This window comes from Cavia porcellus, unplaced genomic scaffold (assembly GCF_034190915.1).
Source record: "Cavia porcellus strain 051 isolate PalLab524CR breed Dunkin Hartley unplaced genomic scaffold, mCavPor4.1 scaffold_13, whole genome shotgun sequence".
Classification (NCBI taxonomy): Eukaryota; Metazoa; Chordata; class Mammalia; order Rodentia; family Caviidae; genus Cavia; species Cavia porcellus.
This window is the reverse complement of record NW_026947496.1, coordinates 36,470,297-36,495,857: the sequence shown is the minus strand read 5'-3', so window position 1 is coordinate 36,495,857 and position 25,561 is coordinate 36,470,297. Positions and strand designations below refer to the sequence as shown.

At 36.6% G+C, this 25,561-nt stretch overlaps 1 protein-coding gene across 6 annotated transcripts in view; it reads right to left on the bottom strand.

Annotated features, from left to right (window-relative positions):
- Ryr2 (ryanodine receptor 2) overlaps positions 1-25,561 on the bottom strand; it is a 659,796-nt gene that overhangs the window by 316,664 nt on the left and 317,571 nt on the right. For all 6 annotated transcript variants that reach the window (XM_063260102.1, XM_063260104.1, XM_063260105.1 and 3 more), the window contains 4 exons: positions 20,280-20,379; positions 19,540-19,636; positions 5,637-5,711; positions 3,045-3,201 (listed from right to left, as the gene is read on the bottom strand). In XM_063260102.1, coding sequence (XP_063116172.1) covers positions 3,045-3,201; positions 5,637-5,711; positions 19,540-19,636; positions 20,280-20,379 — 429 coding nt within the window. The remainder of the gene's footprint in view (positions 1-3,044; positions 3,202-5,636; positions 5,712-19,539; positions 19,637-20,279; positions 20,380-25,561) is intronic.

The following is a 25,561-nucleotide window of genomic DNA, read 5'->3' as shown; positions in this document are numbered from 1 at the left end:
TTAAAAAATAAGATTTGCACTATCTAATACAACTTGCTTTGTTTCACTTGATATTTTCATGGATATTTTCCAGATCAAAATATTCTGATAATTAATACCAGTTGCTTTATAATCTAATTTTTATTAAACGTTTGAGTCTTTTCAAAGTTTCTTACTCTGACAAAAATTAATACCTACATGCAGGCTGTACAGTATTCCTATAAGATAACTCACTTCCTCCATTTAAAAAATGGATTGTTAGGTCAAAGGGTGTATATATGAATAGTGTTCTGGCGTTGGAGCCAGCTGACCATACAATGAATCTGAAATCATATGCTAAATTCAAATCTCTCCTACTTTAAATTGTAGTGTTAGTGTTGTGTCTTAGGAATGAGAAAGCTAATGCAGGGACTAAAGCCAAGACCCTATTTCTATAACCACCCTGGCCAGGTGGTTTGGGGCAGAGAGAAAACATTGTGTTCCTTAAATCTATCATGCTCCAAACCCAGTGTCATGGACAAGTGACTCATTCTCTCTGCCTTACTTTCCTCTAGAGTGGAGGTTCTGAGATTAGATGAGATCATGTATAAAAGGGTCCTCAGCTCTGCTGGCCAGTTCTTAAGGAATTACAAAATGGCAGCAACCATTTTCTCTAAAACACCAAGGAATGAGGAGAAGAACCCAGCTTCCTAAGAGCCTCACTATCTAGCTCTTGGAAGTCACCAGATAACGGCATGTTCCCATCCCCCAGCCAAGATGAGGTCCATCCTCCAACAGTGCTGTGCAAAAGGAATGACTGTCCAATTAGGGATAGAGTCTCCGGACAGCTCTCCAGACCAAGACATCAGGTAGCCCTCAATAGTTGGGGGTTCAGGGAGAAAATGATGGAAGAAAGAAAGGGGGAAATAGAAAAGAAGAAAGAAGGAGGAAAGGGAGGAAGAAAAGGAAGGAAGGAAGGAAGGAAGAAAGAAAGGAAGGGAAGCAAGAAAAAAAAGGAAAGAAAGGCAAGGCAAGAAGGAAGAAAGGAAGGAAAGAAGGAAGAGAAAAAAGAGAGACAGAGAGAGAGAGAAAGGTCAGTCTCAGCTAGATTTTTCTCTTTCACCACTGGGGTGCTACCTGGATAAACTAGGAAATTTCTACCTCCACGTTTATGTGGACTTCAGGAACAGGGCCACAGGTTCTGAGGTTTGCACAGTGAGATCAACTGTGTTTCTAACTACAGAGATGGAGCAGTTCAACCCTACAGTACCCACTCTGACCACAAGCCTACAATATGCAGATCCTGTCTGGGGTCACCTACTGAATTTTTCCAAGTCTGCTGTCTGTGTTCAGCATGGAGAACACTGTCTACTCAGAATCAGCAACATCTCCACACCTGCAGTATCCTCCAGAGCAGATGTCGTCAAAAAAAAGCCCCAGCATATCCCAGGTCACTGTCCTCTCAGAGTTCCTGCCAGCCTGCCTGTGACTTTTTATACCTTTTGCGTTACCTATACTGGTTAATATACAGGTACAAAAATAATCTAAATATACAATAAAGGATAGTGATTAAATAAATTATAGCACTCACTATATATTTCTATTTTATATAAAATAGAAAAATACATTGTCTAATGAAAGCAGGATATTAAAACTAAAACTAAAAATATATTTTATAAATGTGTGTATTTTTATAATAAATTATAAAACATAAAGAAAATAACTGAAACATCAATATTTTACATAAGTACAGAATTCTTACTTCAATACGCTTTTCTGAATTTTCTGTTTTCTTAACATAAGCACAAATTGTTTCCAAAACCAGAAGAAATAAAATCTTGTTAGAAGACTAATATATATGTTAAGTTTAAATTGCAATAAATGGTGAAACCCTTGTTACAATATTATTCTAAATGGCATGTCACTTTTCTTGTAATTTAAATATTAATATAAAATATATTAAGAAGAATGTAGTAAAAACACTTTTTCATGCTCAGTAAAATTAATGTTTGCTATTTTGGACACTCACTGTAAGGTAGAAAGAAAATGGTCAGCAGCATCCACTAACAACTGCAAATACACATTATCTGCAAACCCTCCCAAATTCAGTAACTGTGTGTTCAGGCTGTCAATGCTATGCCCCAAAAGGATACAACTATTAGATCAATAATATAACATTCATTAAAAATATGGAAAATTGATCTTTTAGGTAAAATATTCAACTAGATGGGGAATAAACATTTTTATTAATTCTTACAAATAATGCTGAAATACAGATATCCAGAAAATGGTAAAGTATAGGCACAAAACCTAATCTAAAATCTTGAAAAAAGCATGGTAATCCAATTGTTGACCTTGTGAGGACTATATTTTACAGACCACCTTTATCTTTTCTTTATCTGGTCACACTGGTATAACAAATGCAACCTGAGTTCAGGCAGAACACAAACTATGGAGAAGGATGATGCGAACCTTGAGTTTTCTAGTAATATAAAAAGCAGTAATTTTTTTAAAAAATAGAGGCCCTGCATAATATTGTAAAGGAGGCTGTGCCCAAACAGTATGAAGATAATCTCAGAAAAAAGGCAAAACTAATCTGAGAATCAAAATGAAAAGTACAGTCTTTTTCTATAATGGAATCATGAAGTTTTGCCTTTCAAAGACAGAAGCTAGCCAGCAGTTGAACACCATTGCTATCATTACAACAAACTTCACAATTACACAAAGTGATTCAGTGCAGCTAAGAAGAAAGGTCTGTATGTGGAGTGGATGAGAAAATGCATGTTTGGAAAAAATTAGTCTGCTTTATTGTCGTACTGTCATATAACAGGATTTATAGTACCTGTACTGTTGACACCTAGGAAAAAATACATGAAAAGGGATGGAAATAAAATTAGTAAATAACCAAAGAACCAGAAACCAAGGGAAATATCTGGTTTTCCTAGAGAGGAATATGGATGAAAGAAAAACCAAAAATTTAGAAATATATGCAAAACATACTTGTATCATCTCTTTTTACTTTTCTAATATCAAACGAAATAATAGAGATATTTACAGAGAAACCAAAACGATATTATCCATTTTACCTTGGAAGACCGGAAGGTAAATGCTGTTGATTTTACATCAGCCTTTTCTTTGTCCATGAGTAAAAGGTTTTTGTCTTCCAGGAGACTTAGGTATTTTCCGGTTGTGACATGGCGTAGTCTGAACGGCTGCCCCCACCGTATATGGCTCCCACTCCACCTAACAAAACCAATCAGGACTTGATCCAAAGTATCCTCAGTCCCAAAAGCAGCAATTGAAACATAGGAATCAGCCTACTTATAACAAACAAAATAAAGTTGCCATATTTATAATACATGAGGTAAAGGAGACACATCTATCTAATTCTGGTCCCTTTTCCCAAATTCACTGAATAATTATAAAATATAAAAACTATGAGTTTTTCCCCATGTCATTCAGTGTATATTTTCTTTTTCTATCTGATTAAGAAGTGTATGTCCCACAAAGTCAACTTTTAAACTCCACATTTATCAAAAAATTTAAAAACTAAGTGGATTTACTCAATGTCCTAGAATCTTAATATTATCAATTATTAATAATGATACTGAAGAAAAGTTATAGACTAACATTTAAAAATGAATGAACACGGGGGGGAAAACATATGATAAAACATGTTTTTAGAAGTATCAGCAAAAAGCCTTTCAACTACAAAAATATATGCTTCAGCAGGGTACTGTCATGAAAGGGTATCAAAAATGAATAAGAGAAAATATAGATTTTCAACTATTAAAGATGATGATATTAAGTGTTTTATATAAATGAAGGTGAATATTAAATCACAACAGTAGTCATTATCAATTGTACACAATACTTTTAAAGGAGAGGTATAACAATTTTATTTGAAAATGTCACTTCTTTAATGTACTAGAGGACTGGGGATGTGGTTCAATGATAGAGATCTTGCCTTGCATGAACAAGGCCCTGGGTTAGATCCCTAGCACTACAATATCTATATCTATATCTATATCTATATCTATATGGCTTTATCACGTTATGGCATACACTTGTAATACTAGCACTATGGGAGGCTGAGGCAGAAGGATCACTAGTTCAAGCCATGTCAAGTGTTATGGCTTCTATCTAGATGTTCCTCCAAAGCTTCATGCAGTCATAGGTGGGGCTTTTTCAGAGGTGGCTGAACCTAGATTGTGTCATGCTAGGATTTAGTGTGTATGATTATTAAACAAGTCCACTGATTCGTTTGGCACCTCCCTAATTCTGGTAGCCTAGATACATTATAAAATGGACAGAAACATGCTGTTGAGGTTCCTTGCTTGCTTTTGTGATCCTTGCCTTCCATAAACTGTTTATCCTCTGTGATGCCCCTCTGCCAATCTACCTAGCCTTGGAGTCATACAACTATGGGCTGAAATGTAGGCAAACTGTGAGCCAAATAAATCTATCCTCCCTTAACTTGTGTGTGTTGGGTATTTTGTCTCAGTAACACAAGAAAAGTAACTCAGACACCTGGGCAACTTAGCAAGACACTCAAAATAGTAAAAATTTTTAAAAGGGCTGGGCATGTAGCTTAGTGCAAAGGCTCTAGGTTCAATCCCTGCTACTAAAGGAAAAAAAAACTAAGTCACCTTACAGTGTATAAGGATGTATTTAAGTTTTCAAAATTATCATACGGACTATCTTATTTGATAAAAACAAACTAAAGACCATTAAAGATTCTTAGTTACCAGTAGACATGCAATAATTTCACATCCAAAAAATAGCTGTTTTAATAAGACAGTCCCTTTATCCCACCTATAGAGTCTTAAATCAGTAATTCCCTTAAAGTGTAACATGATAGATGAAAAATACATTAAAAACTCAATGGTTTTTAGACAAAGGACTGAATCTTTCAACTATTAAAAAATTTTGATATATTAATTCTATTTAAAATTGCACCTTTATCATCAATATTGCATTTATGTAAAGAAACTAAAACGCAATGTTCAGGAAGCTTTTGAATTCATCTGAAAATTATGTGTATAAATTCTTATTATGATGGATATAGAATCACTTTAATTATAATCCAGAGTTCTTGCTTAGCTCCCAAGATATCTGTAAGAAAAGATAGTGACCACTGGTAATGACTCTTTGTCCCACCACTCACGTTCAAATTCCCTCTGTTTGCTACGTGCAGTTAGAAGGCTAATTCTAGTCTAATGGTGGCAAACCTGTGGTACATGTGCTACAGCAAGTCATTTGTAACCGTACAAGCTCTAAAAGGTTCACCATCACTGATTTAGACTTTAGATCTAAACATGCACCAGGTTTGTGCACCTTGTGCTGCCTCTCAACCTTCCAGCACTCTGTCCCAGCACACTTTCTGCCAGGAGATGAGGGTTCTAAGATGAGGTGATCTTCCAAAACAAAAGAGGCTGAAGACCAAAGCAGAAGACACAAAATCATCAAGCATTCGCAGGACTACCACCTGTCAAGCCAGGATGAACACACCAGGCAGTAAGAGAAAGTGGAAAAAGAATCTTTCCACCTTCTTTTCAGAGTTTCACTTGCTTGTTTGCCAGAGCTGTCAGTGTGCTCATCTCACAGGGAAGCAGAGGCCCAGAGAACCGAGGATTCTGTGCTCTTGAAGCTCCAGGCTGGGTCTATATTCTACTTACGCAACTCGAAGTGTCTCTAGTCTCCACAGGGAACGCGCATGGACAGACACAGCTCCACCTTCATAATGAACAGTTCTGTGGAAATGAAAAAGTACAATTTTAACATGTTTGTTCCCTTTAGCCCCTACATTTTAAGAGAGTTATTCATGAAAGAGAAAAGCAAAGGGGATGGAATGTAGATAAACAGTTTATTTTTTAATGTTAAAGTCCACCTGTAGGTTCAAAATCACCCTGACCTATTGTTAGGGCCTAAGAGTTTTAGGTACATCAAGGAGCAGTAACTAGAATGGTGATTTTCAATCATAGCTGCATACAATAATCACATGGTTAGCTTTTAAAATCCTATGTCATATCCTCATCAATGACCACTCACATGATCTGCAGTTAGGGTCTTTTTAAACTCGGTACTTGAGTGTAATGGGGAACCAAAGAAATCTACCTAAAGGTCTGGGTAGATTTCTCCATGGTTGTACTGCTGTGGAGGGATGGGTAATTCTTTGTTGAAAGGGCCGTACTGTGCAGCTTGGATATTTTCAAACACCTCACTTTTCAGTAACTAAATCTCAGTGGTAGCCTCTTACGGGGTTATGACAATCAAAACTGTTTCAGACATTTCCAGGGGTCCCCTAGGGGATGAAATCATTCTGTGGTATATAGCAATTGGTTTGGATGAGTGGTTTTTAACCTTTAATGAGGTGGAATCTGGAGAACTTGTTAAATTCCACATGGCTGGTCCCACTGCCAGGGAGGTGTAACGTGATGCTCATGAACTTGCATTGGTCACAAGTCCCCAGGGATGCTGATTCTGCTGGTCCACATTTTGAGAATCACAGGGCAAGATGTGTTATTCCCCAGGATAATGGACTTAATCTTGGCTATATACTGTAATGATCTGGCCGCTTTTTTTTTTTTTTTTTTTTGGTCTTTTTGGTTTTTATCAGTACCAGGGATCGAACTCACGACTGCCTGCTTGCAAGGCAGGCGCTTATGCCGCTGAGCTAAATCCCCCACCTTGATCTGGCCACTTTAAAAAAACTAATGAAGATAAAATACTCATATTAATTAAACAACATTCTCTGGGCATACGTCAAAAATTAATGAATGAAAAAATACAGACATTGTGTGTGTTTCAGTGACTGTATATAAATACTAAAAAAAAATAAAGAGGTTGTTATAGATAAATATGGTTCATAATATTAAATGATGCATGTTTACTATACAACAATAAATCACTATAAATCCATCATATTTTCATATATTCTGATATATGAGTGAAGTTTAACATCAAAATGTTAATTACATAAGGAAAAGATAGAAAAATTCATTTTTATTTTTAAAGAGAAAATAATATTAATAAAACAGAGCTTTAAAATAGGCTAATGAGAAGAACAATAATTAATATATTGTGTATTATTTTCATAGTAGTTACCCAGAGTACAAGATATATGCATGAAATATTGTCCAAACAATATTTGCACAAACCTTTAAGTGAACTAACAGAAAACAGCTGTATGACTATTTTGAATACCTTGTGTATATGTATTTTTTCCTTTTCTCTTCTTTCCTTTCTTTTCCCCCACCGCAGTTTCCCTTTTGTTTTGAATAGTTTCTTCCCCATTCACAATATCTCTTCAACATTTTAGATATTCTTTATTTGTTCAGTTTTTCACACTAGTGAGACTATACAATGTTTACACATGTGAGTCTGATGTATTTCACTTATGAGTATGGTCTCAAGTTGCATTCGTTTACTTATAAAAATCCCCAGTTTATCTTTCTTTATGGCTCAGTAACACTCCATTACATTAAAAAAACCACATTTTTTTCCTATCTATTCCACGGTTGATAGGCATTTGGGTTGGAGACATTAAGTTTAAGGATAAAATAGTCTTTAAGATAGAAATACCATAAATCTGTTTATATGTAAAATTATATATATAATGAAGTACATAAAGAATTGCCATTCAAATATCTTATCTTTCAAAATTTTAATGTAGTTGTTTTTATCTAATTAAGCAAAAATCTAATACTATTTTAATTAAAATTTTAGGACACGAATATAAAATAGGATGCTCCTTCATACTAGAAATATATTTAGCTTTCTCCTCATGGTCTTTCTGCCATGAATTATCTCTACTTTTTAAAAACTGTTTCATTGGTAGATGTAGAGAATTTAATAACCTCATTTGGTTGCTTTCCTGAGTAGGGAATCTATCCATTTTACTGAATTTCCTTCATTTCCATACATGGCATGTGTAGAGTGTCAATGGTTGTCTGTCTTCATCAACTATTTCAGACAAAAAAACGGCATGATAATGTTGAGATCCTAAATGTAACAAGAATTTCAGTTGATCATACCTAACAGAAAGAACATTCAAGCTTGTCTAGAAATAAGTCCATCTAGAGGAATACTCCTGTTCTATGAAAGGATAATTCCACTTATCTGCAATATATATCAAGTATAAAATCAAAGATCATAAAGACAATTGCTTTAAACAACAAGTTTACCAAATGACATTACCTTCTTAAACTTAGACAAATACATGATTATCATCAGGTCAATTATCTTTCCCACAGGAAAACTAAGAAGGGGAGACAATTCTTCAAGAAATCAAGCAGACCTGAAGCTATCACCTTTGCAGTTGACCTTCACTGGAGGTCAAAGCAAATGGAAGCAATAGTGTCAAAATTCAAGGGGCAGTCCGTGGCTACGAAAAAAATAATGCTCATGCAACTCTATTCCCTGAAGACTGTGCAGTTGTCTCACAAATACAGTTTTGCAACAGAGTTACAACTACGGAAAAGAATAAGCTAATGGGAAAAAGAACACATGTTAAAATGACAAAACACTGATACTATGTCTTTGTTTTGTTTTTGAACTTTTCTTGATTTTTCATTTTGATGGTTGGTGTGATTGATTGGTTTCGTTGGTTGGTTGGTGCCATGAGCCACATTCTCCAGTCCTTTTCTTTTTTTTATTTTGAGAAAGGGTCTTACTAAGTGAACTAAGTTGGCCAGGCTAGGTTCAAACTTGTGATTCTCCTGTCTCAGACTCCTAGTGTTAGGTTTACTGAAGTGGTTTTTGTTTTGATATGAGTTTCCTTTGCTTTTGTGGTATTTTCATTTAGTTTTGTTGGGGGTTTTGTTTTTATAGTACTCAGGACTGAGTCCAGGGCCTTTACACTAAACTAAGGATCCAGTACCCACACACACACATACCCACCTCTTTGTTAATTTTTTTGAGGCATGGTCTAGATAGATTTTCAGACTGGCCTCAAAGTTGTGATATTTGTGATTTAGCTTCCTGAGTAACTGGAACTATAGATGTACCCCTGACCACATCTGGCTGTGGTATCATTTCTACGCAAAAAAAAAAAAAAAAAAAAAAAAAAATGTAGAGAAACTTCCACTTTATGAGCAGAAAAGTCAAAGTCATTATCATTACTATTTCACTGAACAGGAATTTTTAAAATATGCATGTGCAGTAACAAGGGGTGTGAGCTCACTGAACAGTACTTAGAATAATTTCAGGCTTCAAGCTGTAAGTTATGCCTCTGTAGCACATTGTCCTCCAACATAATACATCTCATTACGGAACTCATATTTCAAGCTGACCACATAAAACTGATGAAAGAGGCCCTTTAAGGTTATTCTGTTATACTTACAAATTCACCCTATTATATCATCAGTTCAACTTCTCATAGACATTATAATATGGTTGGCTGAAATTAAAGCAGTTAGCTATTTCTGTATTGGAGGTTATAAAATATAATTTAAGTCTTATCTCAATTGTTGAACCACTTGTTTTCTCAGTAAAAAGTAGGCACTTTGACAGATAGGATAATTCATCTTCAAAATCTGGAGCCCAGAAAAGACTACATTAGCATATTAACAAAAGCGTAAAACCTCACAAGCTTTTAACAGCCTGACAAAATGGTATTTATTTATAAAAAAAATTATAGGATATACAATTTCAATTAGTGGACTTTAGTACAGAATCATAAAAGATACAATTAAGAAAAGATTGGACACTGTAGAGACCCTCTACCCTGCAAGGGTAAGCTCTGACATGGGCCATTTTTGACAGATGGCATCACAATTATGAGCTCACTGCTTGTGCAGGACACCAAGAAGTTGACAAGTCACTTTCTTGGTTCATTACTATTAACTTTCTGAAGATGCTAGTTATTATACAAACTTGAGCAAGTTGTTTAACTCTGCTCATGCTCTTCAAATGTAAAACAGGAATCATTTTCATTGGGTTACTATGGGGATGAAAAAAAAATGACATAACCCATCGAGGCTACTTGGCAGTCTCTTGCACAATACACGTTAGCCTGATGATGATATTGATGGGGTTATGTCCAATCCTTTACACAGACTTTAAGATCTCGATAATGTTTATTTAAATTGAACTGACCATTGCCAAAACAATATCATTATAGACAAGTTGCTATTCCAATATACACTATGTCACTGTCATAAAATTGCTTGGGCAACATGAGTAGAAAATGAGGTGACTGCTCCTCAATCCTAAATTGGCCATCTCAGGGATGGTGTCCTTATATGGCTCCTGCTACAGATGGATGTCAGCATTTTCTGTTGTCTGTCTGACTGTTTGTCCCTCTCTCTTTTTCTTTCTCTCTCTCTTTCTCATGATCAGTATCTATTATTACTTCACACAGTTTCTACAGCACAGGAATCCAGCACAGTCTTTTGGCTTGGTCTCTGTGGGGCTGCAATTCAGACTTTACTGAGGCTTCCCCTGGGACTACCACTTCCAAGATGGTTTAGTCCCATGGCTGTGGGCAGGAGTCTTCAGGTTCTGTCTCCACGGTCCCTGCCCAAGGCTTCATGAGGATTTTCCCATTACAGCATGTCTTCACTGCTCCCACCCCTACTCCCTACCCACTTCATCATGCCCCAGGCCTTCTCTCCTTCAGCAGTGCTACCTGACAGCTCACTGAGATCTAATTCAAACTGGGGAGTGTCCCTCAGGCAGAACAAATACAAGCATTCACACATTTATACCTTTCAGTTATGGCTACATATTCTTTTCTCTTTAAGTAGTTCTAGGTTACGAATCGTGTTTCTTAGAAAACACGTTAGTCTTAGCATTTATATTAAATAATCAGTATGACTTTTTTGCATCTGCTATAATATATTTTAACTTACAAAACTGTATACATTTATGCTACATTGCGAAGGACCACCTGGAAGACTCTCCTCAAAAAAAGAGCAATTACCTCAATTTTGGCTAAACCTGGCCCTATTTCCACGTACTGATGTGTACAGGGCCAGCTAGATTTTTTCCTTATCCCTTCAATTGGTATAAGCAATTTAATCAGTCCAGCTGATGTGCTGATGTGTAATCTTTGAAGCAAGATGACAAGTCTGTGTTTCTCACCCAGGTAACAAGCTCCCAAAAACATGTGTAAGCTGGGCAGGAAGGAGAGCCAGGCTCCACACTGTTGCTGTCGGCTAAGATGAAGCCTTGAAATAAGAGCCTATGATTTCCCAGGGCATAAAAGATTACACATCCGAGCTCACTACCAACCCCAAAACATTAGGTACTACCTCAGCTTGTGTAGTGCAGATCACCCTTTCTGCGTATCCTTCTCTGTACATATTGCAGAGGTGATTTCAGGCCTCCTACCTAGCCCAGTGCACAGCATTCACATAATTTCAGCCATTCTCAGTCACGTATCGTTCAGCCACTCCCTTCTCCATGAATTAATAAATTCCTGGTTCAACCCTGAATCAAGGCCTTTGTTCCAGTTAACCATCACCCCAAATGGACTTAGGATCCCCTTGGTACCCCACAACTACAAATAAGCCTTTATTCTCACCATAGGTTACATGGAAGTGGTAGATTAGAATTAACTTATTAGAATTCCAATAACTTGTCCATGGGATTACAAATATAAACTTCCCAGACCACAGCGAGGTCCAGGTAGGGCTCACTATGCTATGACATGGTACTTCAAAATATGTATATTCATTATGGAATCGCTAATTCAAACCAATTAACACAGTTATTTTCTTATTATCTGTATACATCACCTCTTATAATTACTATTCTTCTGTTGTGAGAACATTTAAAATCTGTTTGGACATTTTCAAGTAGACCATATATACACCCTTATATATTTTTTTGCATTTTTTTTTTATTTTAAAGAGGCTAAAATTAAATAGAACAAGACAGAACAAAGCAGATCAGAAGAAAACAATGTAAGTGACACAGATTTTAAAGCAAGATAATAGAAGATCTACCATGGCTACAGTAATGTCTTTATACACCCTTATATTAAAAACAGTCATCATTTTGTACAATAGATCTCTTACACTCAATTTTATAACCCTTGATCAACATCTTCCTGCTTATTTGCTGCTTATTTCACTTAGCAAAATACCCTCAAGTTCATCCATGTTACTGCAAAAATAGAACTTCTCTTTTTGGGGGCTGAACAGCATTACTTACACACGTACACGATACACTTTGATACTAAAAGGATACTATAAAAATTCAAGCTCTGAAGAGAATATGCATTATCATAGAGAGCAAAAGGGTATCTCTTTTCTCAACTCTTTTCTCCTTGATAAATGTACTGTGGAAGTCACCTGCTTTGTCACCCTTTGCCTGGCTCTCAGCATAAGGAATCTATGTGTCTCCAGGACTGTTGGGCTGAAAGAAACCCCAGCCCAACTTCAAGTTTCACTGCCACTTGAAAAGATGATCTAAAACAAGAGTAGGCAAACCTTTTCTTTAAAGAGACAGAGTAAAACATGCGATTTTACAGGTTACTTGGTCTCAGATACATTAAACTCTGTCGTAACAGAAAAGCAAACAGACAATATTTTTGAAAAATTATCACAGCTGTGTTCTAATACTACCTTTCCAAAACAGCCATTGTGCCTACATGGTTGGTACATGTAATCTCAGGGAGAGCCCCAAAGAAGGGCCGTCTTAGTTACCTGCAATCACATTTTAATTCTGGAATTAATATCTATAATGGAATGGATTCTTTTCAGTCTGGTAGAAATAGGTAAGTTCAGAGTGCTCCAGAATATTGTTTCTAGTAAAAACAAAATCCCCATAAAAGAACAGCTGATAGCCTGGACTATACAACAAGGCCCCTACACACCACACACACACACACACACACACACACACACACACACACACACACGCACACACACCACTGGGACATGCTTCAGTCTTGTTTTGTTTCTTCAACATAGAAAAGTCCTTTGAGGTGAGTTCCAAGTGAACTTTGTGTTTTACTCTTTTGTAAAATAAAACAACTGGGGATTTAATTCAGTGGCATAAATGCCTGCCTGGCAAGTGGAAGTTTGAGTTCAATCCCTGGTACCAAAACAAAAAATAAAATAAAATAAAACCACTTCATTAAAACAAAAGTCTTCATACCACATAATTTATAAACATAAAATGTAAGCTTCAATAGGCCTGGGCATACTGACAGAATTGTACAACCACAATCACAATCAAACTTAGAAGGTTCTTGCTAATCCAAGTCAAAACACTTTACTTACTGTTTGTCATCTCCCAATTCCTATCACCTAAATCTAGACAGTCACTGCGTTACTCTTGACCCTCATGGGTTTCTCCAGCAGCGGGGATTTGAGTAGAGCTACTCAGAGTTCTACTCTCAGATTCCATACACATTCATCTTTCATTTTTTTTCCAGATTCTCTTCAGTTTGATAACCCCATTCACTTCACCACTTTTGTTCAATATTGCACTGGAAGTTCTGTTTATGGCAGTATGATACGAAAATTAAAAGTATACCTACCAGTATTAAAGAAGGAAACTCTCTTCGTACTCAATATGACTCTGACAATCCTCCCCCTCCCCCATCAAAATCAGTAGCAACAGTGAAAATTCCTGAAACCAACAATCAGTTATAGAAAAGTTGTAGCATAACAAGCTAATATACAAAAACCAACTACCTTCTTATATATCAGCAATTAACAAAAGGTGTTTTTAAATAATACTGCTTCTATGAGCACCACAGATTTAAATATTATGTATAATTAGATAATAAAAATTTAAGCATTCTGTATAAATCTAGAAAATATGAAAAAGATTTGCCTGAGGATAACTACAGAACTCTGATGGCAGATATCAAGGAAGATCTAAAAGAATGGAAGACAGTCCATGTTCATGGAAAGGAATACCCAAAACTGTCGAAATGTCAGTTCTTCTGAATTTTGTATAAAGCTTTAAAATACCCTCAAATAAAATCCCAGAAAGTTATTTTGCAAACATGATGGAAAGATGAAACACCTAGAATAGGCAATCTAATAATGAAGAAAAACAAAGTTGGAGATCTGGTATGACCTAACTTCAAAAGTTTTTTTTGTTTTTGTTTTTTTGTTTTTTTTTTTTTCTTTAAATAAAGCTAACCTATGAAGTTAAAGTAATCAAGGCAGTATGTGACTGGGAAAGGAATTTAAAAAATAGATCATTGTAACAAAAGACAGAATCCAGAAGCAAACCCATACAAATTCATTCAAGTAATCTTTGACAAAGTAGCAAATGTAGTTCAATGAAAAAGTGATAGTGTTTTCAACAACTGAACATTCACTTGTCAAAATATAAAAAAACTGATTCACTTCATAATGGATCACTTCATCCTTGACTATTACATAACACACAAAAGCTACCATAAAAGCTACCACCTAGGAAGTAACTGAAGATGGTATTTTACCAGGACAGTAGTTGCCCAATTGTCTATAGGAACATGAGCCCTAGCTCTCTTTCCAAGCCCCAGTGAGACATTCAATTCATTATATCAAGCCCATTGCTTGCCTTATCAATCCCTTGCCCTTACAGCTTACTAAATCATCACAATATTAAAAGGGCACAGAGGTAAACAACAAGTGCTGACATGTACATACATAACATGACTTTTCTCCGCAGAGTTACATGCTGGAAAGCAGATGTAACATTTATTCGCAGATCATCAGGAACTATCATTTAATTGACCTGCATTTTAAAGTAACAAGACAAGACAAATACATGCCAAGAGTGACATCCACTAAGATGTAGACAGGACAGCCCCTCTCCCACTTCTCTTCCACAAAACACACAACACAGCTGAATGTGCACCTTTATTTCCCATTTCATTTTTATATTCATACTTATCATTTAATGCATTTTATCTCTGTGTATGTGCACACATGTACAGTTACAAACAAATGCATTCATGTTTTCATAATCTCCTATTCCCACCAGAAGATAAACTCCTTGAGAGAACACTTTGTCTCTTTCGATATTCTGTAGAGCCCTAGAATCCAGAACACAATTATTTCAGAGACTTTTATTGAATGAATAAAAGTATGTACAAGCTACTTAACAAACCTACTTTTGGCATAAAAATAATGCTTCACAACTCTCCTCGAATATTAGCTTCCAGAGAAGAGATCCCAAATAATATTCTGCCAATTTAGTCTTCTATAAGTTTATTAACTGGCTAAGAGTGTAGCACAGTGGTAGAGTACTTTACTAGTATGTACAGAGCCTGTGTTCTATCACCAGTATCACTAAATTAATTAACTAATTTAATTAAGTATGTCATACTTAATTCATATAGGGCACATGTAATGCATAAATGTGTGTGTTGGTATTTTATTACATTCACATAAACTTATGGGTGAAATTAATGATATGTAATTCAGACACAACATCTAGAACAGATGATACTAGCCATATACAATATAATATGCTTCAAATAAAATTTGATAATCAAACTTCAAGACTCCAGAAGCAATAAAGAAAAACTATTATATCTCATAAGCCCCCTTACCAACTACCAGAACCTGTTTCTCACTAATCTATCTCATTGTTTGCAAGGTCTGAGTAACAACACAGAAGTCTGAATCCCACAGTTAATACTCAAGACATCATTCCCTTTAACATTCTGACCACTCATAACTGCTACAGATTCTGTCTTTATCACTATAATTTTTTAGACAAATTATATTCCAACTTCACTCTATCATGCCTTCCTGAGAAAAATATAAAGCAATTTAAAACAACAGTGACACTATATTTCATAAGCATTTCAGAATTAAGTCCATGATGTACTTAATATAGGCAAGAAGTTTAGGAAAATATCTATTAGCTTAATTAACTTTGATAGGTCTTTTTCTAATTCAGTCCTACTTAACTGAATGGCACACAGCTCTCTATTCTAAGAGTCCTATTAATATTCCTTATGAGAATGAATAGATAACCACATATACATATACATATGCATCCACATATACATACCATATATCAGTGTGAAAAATTAAATACTAATCTATCCATACCTAGAATTACAGGACCCATTATTGAACTACATTTTCAATAGCTACAATTATAGGTATGTATAGTCAATACATTATTGAACTACATTTTCAATAGCTACAATTATAGGTATGTATAGTCAATACCTGTCAGTGGAATTAGGCAGGGAAAATTGACAAATCCATTTAAGAATATAACAGTGATGTTCAAAACATTCCTAAACCTCTCACAAGTAAATGTCACCACTGGTCATCTCCTTGATCATTTCAATGCTTCTCAAATTACAACGAAGAGCTCAGAGACGAAAGAAAAATTTATATACTTCCCTGCAATTTTCCTACCTTTAAAATTCCTGTCCAAGAATAAAATTATTTTTACTTTTTTTAATGATTCAAAATATAGATGAGATTATCCTGATGCATTTCTCCCAACAGACTAACATCAATTAAAGAAAGGCCACCTCTAGATAAGGTTGTCCTTTACCTCTCTCAGTGCCCCAAGGCTCAGGCAATGGCTTCTGTTAAGAACATAGGTTTAAAATGTCTCTGTAATGAAATTAACAAGACTTGAAGTAATAAAGCATTCCACAAACTTAAAATTCAAGGAATTATTTCATCACTATGCGCTATGCCCAATCCTGCTATGTTATCAACACAAATATACCTCTTCTCTCTTCACAATGTCCCTAAGCCCCCATACTACCTATTTCTGACTCATTTTCTCTTTTTAAATTATGATTGGAATGTATTTTAATCTAATTGCACACATGTGAGCATGTTATCAAAAGAGACACATATACATGTATTCTTACTGTCACCATCATCTTGTAAGGGCCTCAATATATTTAACCGAATATATGCTGATATTAAATTGCTATGGAAATTATCAACATTAAATCAAGACTATTTTTTGGGGTGGAGGAGCAGGCTTAAACATGTATGCAACAGGGGAGTCTGCCAGACAGTATAGAAACATGTTTGAAATTCCCTCTAGCTTTCTTACAGTCATAATGGGCTGTCTAAAGAACTTTCTTCAGTCTACTTTGGCCTCTTATTCAGCAAAGTCCAGGCTCTACAATACTTTTATCCACATGATCGGGATTCCTCAATCTTTTCCATAATAGCTGGCTAAATGCTGCCTGTATAGTCTGAAGAATAATGGCTATCACAACAACCATTACAATAAATGTTTTGCTCTAAGTGTTAAATATTTTATGCACATTTTCTCACTTAATCTGTTCAACAGCCTTATGAAGTAGGAACTGGCATTTAAGCTATATTTTACAGTGAAAAAAATGAATTTTAAAGACTCTAAGTTACCTGTATGAGTCACACAGGGAGTCTGTCTGACTCTCTAGTTCAATCGGCCTAACCACAGATCTCTATGGTGTCTGCAGAAATGGCCAGAAGAGTCCAACAATTGGTTGGTTGTTTTCCACCGAACAAATCAAGGAAGGAAGACTCAAAAACACAGTGCTATAACCCTGACCAGCCCTGACTCCACGTGAATACATCCTAGCATTTAACACAGCCACACCCCAGGCCTTCTTTGTTTCCACAGCTTCCTTCCCTCATTCTCCATCAGCCATCCTTCTGTGTCCTTGATGACTCTCCCTCCTCCACGTAGGCCTGAAGTACTAGTGTACTGCAGGCTTCTCATCTCAGCTTCCTGCTCCCCATGTCTGCTCCAGCGGCCTTCAGTCTTTGAAAGCCAGCACTAGATTGCCAAACACATTCCCATTACACTGGCTCCTCCTTGTCTTTCCGAGTGATCCCATGATGGATGCACATTATTTCAACTATTCCCATGCATTTGTGGCTTATACACAATGTTTTTGCCACACCAAAGTAAAGGATTTTCCAATTTCCAGCTTGATGTCTCATGAACCCTTAATATTACCTATATCCATTTAAACTCCACCTTTCATAGCAATATATGCCCCCTCCTGCTGTCCTCAGCACCATGAATAGTCCCAGAGCCAGGATATCATGCTGCCCCTTACCTGACAAATACTCTCACAGTTCATATCTACTATCTGCCTGAAAACTTCATTTTTACTTGAATGCCTCTGGCTCAGTTCTCTGCATCCTGAAGCCACTTTTGGGGCTAAGGGTCTTACCTTTGTGACATAAAATACTGCAATAGCCCTCGCCTAATTGGTTCCCTTGACTCAGACTCTCCTCGCTCTTTCTCAAAGCCTCTCTTGTCCATTTTTGGGCATACTGGGGGTAGAACTCTTTTTTAAAGTTTTTGAGACAAGGTCTTACTAAGTTACCAAGGCTGGGCCTCCAATCTGTGATCTTTCTGTCTCAGTCTCTCAGAGTGCTGAGATTACAGATGTGTGCCACCACACTGGACCTCTCTTGCCTATCACAGTTGTGATCAACCCCACCCTAGTGCCAGGACCCTTCCCAGCTATCTCAGAGGAAAAGCCAGCCCAAGGAATGTCAAAACAACTGCCTAAAATGCTCTCTCAGCTCTCTCAGTCCCTGCCACATCACCCGTTACTCGCAGAATGCTGCCATCCTTTATGCTGCCTCTTCTGTTTAGCATTCTGTCTGCAACGAATTCCTCAAGTCAAGTGCTGCTCGATATCCTCCCCATCTTATATAGGATTTTTACCACCACCACCATCTCTTCCTAACTCATTAAATGCAGCACATTTAGCCTAGGCAATTTCCCAGGGTCTGCAGTTTCTTCACTATAAACTAGATCCACCAGGAAGCAATAAGCGTAAAGTACTAGGTCTCAGAGTGACTTTTTCTGAGCTCATTAAATGTTTATGAATTTTATAAATGCTCCTTATGCCTTTTTATTAAATCACTATAATAATTATTTATAAAACAAGTTATGCAAGCATCTATATTAATAATATAAAGAATGCCCACTAAAAGATTTAAAGACACATAAAAAGCCATCCAGCCATTCTCCCATTGTGATCTCCTTCACAGATGTATTCAGTTTACTAATGTACTGATTAATTTGTGAGGTAAAGCAGTAGCATCAAATCACCCTAAGTATTTTTACAGTTTTGTAATATCTGTGAATCTCCCCCACAGTGGATGCAGACTACTTTCCTCTTGTGTCAATGCCAGAAATATTAACAGAAGAGAGATGCCGTATCACATAAAACATGAGGGAAAATAGTAAATTGCATTATGTCTCAAAAAAGGGAGGTGCCAACAAAAGGTCCTGAAATTTTGCACAATTTGAGAACTCTTGACTCTGCAAGTGAACATGAGATTAAACTTTTTAGACAGATAATTAATCCAAATTAATGAATATTTAATGACATTAAAGTAGTTTTATGTGCTCATTCCTCTATTTGTTTTGCTCAATGCATCTTAATGTGTTGTAATTATATGAAAATTTTCAATTCCTCTTCTACTGATAGGTAAGAAAAACACAAGAAGAAATACTTCCAAGGAGAACAAAAAATGGATCACCTCAAAGGACATATGAATGCCCATGGTCTGCCATGTGTCATGCTAACATTCTGTGTTCTTAGTTAAAATTTCTATCAAGGCAAACTAAAAATGTGCCCAATTACATCAACACCAGTGCAAGGAGCTCAATTCAAGTACCAACCTCCGCTGCTCTTCGCCATGCTCTCCCGAAGGGACAGTGAGACATTCATCCATGTGTCCATGCAGCAACCTTAGGACATCGCCACCAATCAGATACCCTGCAAGAAGTAATTAGAAGTCGTTTACATTGGAACTGTCTCTGTTAGGTGCTGGTGGTCAGACTCATAATCTGGTCTAATCTTTTACTGCCCACAGTCTAACAAGGTGTAAGAACCTTGCTAACATCGCATAGGAAGCCAATGTTGGTTGGCACTTATGAGAAACATTGATTTTCCTAACCTCAGCCATGCAGAGTCCCCCATCAGACATACAATCATGTACAGGGTCAGATTTAAACCTATGCAAGCGAGAACAGATACTGCCCTGGGAAACCTGTTGCATAAACACTGTTGTGATACAGCTTTAAGGCAGAAGCCTGGAAAATCAGAAATGCAACATTAACGAAATGGTGCAATACCCCAAGGCCAAAAAAGTATAGAGACAACAGCCTTTAGAAAGCTGATGGGTGAAGATAACAAGTAAGCTCAAGTTGACAGCAGCATAAAAGTTAGGCAAGATAAATCTTAACACAGGCTTCACTCTGAAGAGGCAATTTCAACAAGATCCTTCGCCTCATGTATCTGCATGAGAGAATATTTAAACAAAGGCAATCTCTACTTAACAACCAGCTTATTATTACAATTCCAAAGATGACCATCAGCTGTGCATAGGCTGAGTCCCTAACCGAAGTGGAGTCATTACCTTGGGCTGCTTCACTTCCTGAGCTGATTGGGGCCACGCTCCAAAGAGTCTGCTGGAAGGCCGCATCCACATGCAAACTGCCAGTGCCATAGGACAAGTGCTGCAGCGAGGGGCAAGAGGAGGCACCACTGGTAAATTCCACTACGTGAGCACAACACTAAGAACTTAGAGCTGCCGGTAGAGAGAACTAATTCACACCTGGCAGTCAAAACCTAAAGAAGAGGGCTGGTGATGAAGCTCTGAGGCACAGTGCCTGCCTGGCAAGCACAAGGTCCTGAGTTTGATTCCTGGAACACCCCTTCAGCCCAAAACAAACAAACAAAAAAACTAAAGCCTAACACATTTTTTTTTAAATCCAATACCAAGGATCACAACTATGCACTTGCAAGGCAGGCACTTATGCTGCTGAGCTAAATCCCCAGCCCCTATGGCCTAACAAATTTAATTCCCTTAATACCCCCTCAATCCCCACCCCCCAAAAAACCCTAAAGCCAGCTAACAAAGCAAATTCAAGCCCAGCCTGGGCAACTCAGCAACTCAGCAAGACCTTGTCTCAAAATTAAAAATAAAACATGGCCTAGAGACACATCTCAGTGTGAAATCCCAGGTTCCATCTGCAGAATCACAACTACCCGACATGCACACAAACACAAACTCAAAAACTAGTAGCAAAAGATAATAATAAAAGTTGCTATATGACTGAGGTATATCTTTCAGCTTCATTCTATAAGTTACTAACAAATTAATAATCAAAAAACACAAATAAATATACTGAATAAATTTGTAAAAAGCAACTAATTTTGAATTGACTTGTTGATGGACAAAGTGGTATGGGAGGTAGGGAGTTAAAATTGTAAATGAATTTTATCCATATCACACTGTGTTAGTTTACAGACACAGGTAGATAAGCACTACTGAACTGATGTCTTCAGTTTATGGAGTCTTTAAGAGCTGTTATCTGCAATTTGATATAATAGCCATTAGATGGCAATATTTCCCAGTAGCTATGAGAAAGTGCATAATAAATTTCTTCCAAAACTTAGATATTATAAATTCTCTTTCTTAAAAATAAAAATTTGTTAAAATGGTATCATGCTTGATATCTTTGAGACATAACATGGGAACTTACGAAATGTGCACCAAGAAAAAAGTGTAAGTACAGCCAAATGACATGGTTATAATACTAATCACTACTTGGCTGCCTTCACAATTTCAAAACTACAAACTAAAACCTGCTTTCCTAGTATCTTCCCCCCAAAAATAACACTAACATCTCTTCAATGTTTTGCAACACCTTCCCAATGCTAGTGGCAGCCTTAGTTTTTAAAGATTTTAATCACATCAGCAAGTTCCTAGGATTCTGACCATCTTAGTAAGTTAAAGGTTAGTCACAGCTTAAAGTAGACACTTTCTGTGCAAGGAACACCTAGAAACCCACAGGGCTACTCAAGCAGCTCACAAGTTCTTAGCAAGAATAGGTCTTTGTTTTTCTGTCTTTCAAAAAATGAACAAACTCTTGATACTGTGACATATACATAATTGTAACATCAGTAATTTTTCCAAATTGGTAAAAGTGTATCAGATGAGGTATTAAACAACCTCTTGTTCATATCCCTGTCCTTAACTTTCACTGGTTGTCTTCTTTGTTGTTATAATTTGATCTAAAAGCTCCCCTAGAAGGCTCTTGTGTTCAGAACTAGAATTTTTGAAATAAAATCAGAAATTCAGTTTGATTCAGCTGTACCTCTTCTGAGTATCCTCCCAAAAGGGTTAACAACTTCATATTATAATGATATATCCATCCCCATGTTTACAACACAGCAATTCATAATAGGTAAAGTGTGGAGGCAACCTATATCGCCATCAATAGCTGAATGAAGAAAGGAAATGTATTTGTACACAATGGAGTACTAGTCAGCCAAAAAGGAGAATAAATTTGAGTCAACTGGAGAAAAATGAATGAATCTTGAGACCATAATGCTAAGCGAAATAAATCCGACACAAAAGGATATTGAATGGTTTCTCTTGTATGAGAAACCCAAAACATAAATAAAGAGCAAAATAAAAAAGAAAGGGTAGGAAACAGGGATGCAGACTTTGTGGAGATGGAAGGGGAGCATGGCAAGAGGGACAGCGAAGAAAAACAAGGGGAAGGAAAAATGACTAAGATGTGTATGTATATAAACCAGTTTCCTCAGATTAATATAATCATTACATACAGCCAATATATACTGCTTTTTTAACGAAGCAAGGTATCTGAAACTGATTGAGTTATAGAGTATCAAAACTCATTTATTGAAGATTTTATAGCTGAATGTTCTGGTAGGTGCTGGAGCCTGGCTGGAAGTATGATCTGGAAAGGTGTATTCACAGGGGACAGGACCCAGAAGGTGCTTTCTTAGTCCAGCCCCTCCCCTCCCCTCCCCTTCCTTTCTCCCTTCCTCTCCCTCTCTCTACCCCTCTTCTGGCTCGCCTCCTGTTCTGCTTCCAAGCTATCACAGATGAGCAGATTTCCACTGCCACACCCTTTTCCTCCATCACATTTCTTCCTGGGAGCCACTCAATCATGGATTAAAACTTTTGAAATCACAAGTCAAAATAAGCCTTTTCTGCTGACATTATCAGGATTTTAGGCACAGCAAATATACTTGTGTACAACTTCCTCCTCACCTGAGCCTCATCGTTCTTATGCATAATCCCAGCTGAGAATCCTCTACAGACCTGACTTCTTTTTCAACATGTCAAAATTCTTTGACTACTAATTAATCATATCCTACCTAATGCTACAAATGAGCAAACTATGTTTCATTTCACAGCAATTTTCATATGTAATTATTTGATGTATTTTGTTTCTTCTTCTATCCTATCTGAACCAATTTCACAACTGTTTTTCTAACCCTATACAGGGTTATTCAGTAAATAATTACATGTAGCAGTGAATCAAATCTTTAAAATCAAAGCGGCCTAAGTTTTAGAGGTAGATCACTTAATTAACATACAGAGGGCACTGGGATTAATCCCTAGCATTAAAATAAAGGCAAAAGACTTTTAAAAACATTCTAAAGACATTGTACAAATGTTCCTATTTCAATACTTAATGACAAAAAACCATATGTATGTATGTGTATATCACATAGATTTTTATCAAACCATATAAAAATAATTAAAAACACAAATATTTTTATTTTGGTTTTGAAACCAAGTGTAAGTCCATGCAATATTATAATCATTTGTTAATTCATCATTTATTCACTGAATGTACTGTGTATAAAACACTGGGTCAAGTATTAACAGAATGAGGGGCTGGGGATTTAGCTCGGCGGCATAAGGGCCTGCCTTGCAAGCAGGCAGTCATGAGTTCGATCCCTGGTACCAATAAAAAAAAAAAAAAAAAAAAAAAGACAAGTATTAACAGAACGCATTCTCTAAGGGTGCTTGTAATCTTGTAGGGCAGGTACAATGCAGACACCGAATGCTGTGTGCAGTATGTAAAAATGTAGAGAACACTCCTGCCGGAACACGGGAGCAGAGTTCACTGTATGAGGGAGGCCTGGGGCACCTCCACGAGAAGGGTGAGATTTCTCATGGGACACGGGCTTTGAGGGAACAAGTGGCATGTGCTGGCTGGCCTTTGCATTTTAAAGACACTGTCTCCAAATAAATGTATGCATTCAGTGGCTTTAAACAAGGCTAATAACAGTGCTAATGTGTTATGTGTAACTATTTAAAACACAAACTTCTGTATATCACTTTATTGATTTTCATTTTTGATTAACTAGAAACTTTTGCACTGGCAGAAGACTGGGCCTGCCTCGCCATTTCACAAGGTCTGACAAGGGGAATGTATGACAAAGGCAAGGCTGCAACCAAAGGGGCAGAAAGGTGGGAACACAGAAAACAGCAGTGTGTCCTCTCTGCCACTTAGGGGACGTTCTCAGAAGTGAGGCTCTATAGACCTGCAGATAAAGGCTACTCCCAGACCACAGACCACATATTTTAGGCAGTAAGTGGTTACTGCTTTAGATAGGCAATGAGGCGGTACAGAAATCAAAATGCAATTTTCAAATTATACCCCAGGCTAAAGACAAATCATACATGTGAAAGAACTATAAAAATATTCAAAATTTAGTTGTTAGAGAAAGTCCTAAGTATAGCCTTAAAATCTTTTAATCATAGAAAGTTAGCTACATAATGTCAATTTCTCAAAATAAAATATTCTCTGGACATAAAATTTTGGCTGCTTCTATTTAATTTTACTAGTTAAACAGCAAAGAGACATTGAAGTAAGAAGAGCATCAAGTCAGGCCTGTGGTATTAGATATTCAAAAATGCAGGAACAGTTTCAATTGCTGAAACAAATATGAGTTGTCCTTAAAGCAAAAATAGATGTTGGCAGAGGTTGAAAGCAAAATCTGTCTTAGGCTGAAAAGTGTAACCGCCATGGAATCTATATAATCACACTGCAGAATCAAGGATTTGGACAGCCATCTACTCCCTGGCCTTACCTTTAATCAAATGGTAATGTTTTCACATTTTATAAAGCACATGAGTCATCTGAGTATGTTATCAAAATTGTTGATTCCAATTTAATAGAAATAAGGTACAAGCAACCACGCTAGTCCAAAAACTTGTTTTATATAAGATAACTATACGATAGAAGCACACTTTCCCACAAAAGAAATCACAGTATAACTCACCCCCCTACTTGAGATTTTTATAAGTAAATGAATTCAACTTGAGACCATTCTCATTAGGGAAATAAATCAGACATGCAGGTGTAAACATCATATTGTCTTGCTAGTGTGAGAAGCTAAAAGAAACTATATAAAAAACAGTTAAGATAGTCACACTACTTACTTCTCTGAGCTCACTGAAGAGAAAGGTGCACTAATATTGTTCAGAGGATTAAATGCAGGTGTCTTATACTCTGAGTAACTGACTTGACGATAACATTACACAATGTATATACCATTATTACTCCCAAATTATCATGTTTTGAAATTTCTGTTCTCTTTAAAATAAAGTAAAAATAAAAATAAATCACCCGCTAAACCTGAAGCCCACAGCATATACATAGATAATTTTCGTTTCCTTTGTAACACTGTGTATTTATTTTATACATTTTAAAACATTTTAATGACATAAAGTCAAAAAGCTTTGTAAGATTGCTAGAGGCATCCACAACCATAAATTGTTTAGGAATCTCTGAACCTTTATTTGATTCAACTGTTTACTCATTTATTTATCTCTCATTAAATGTCAGGGACTTGGGCTCTGGCGAC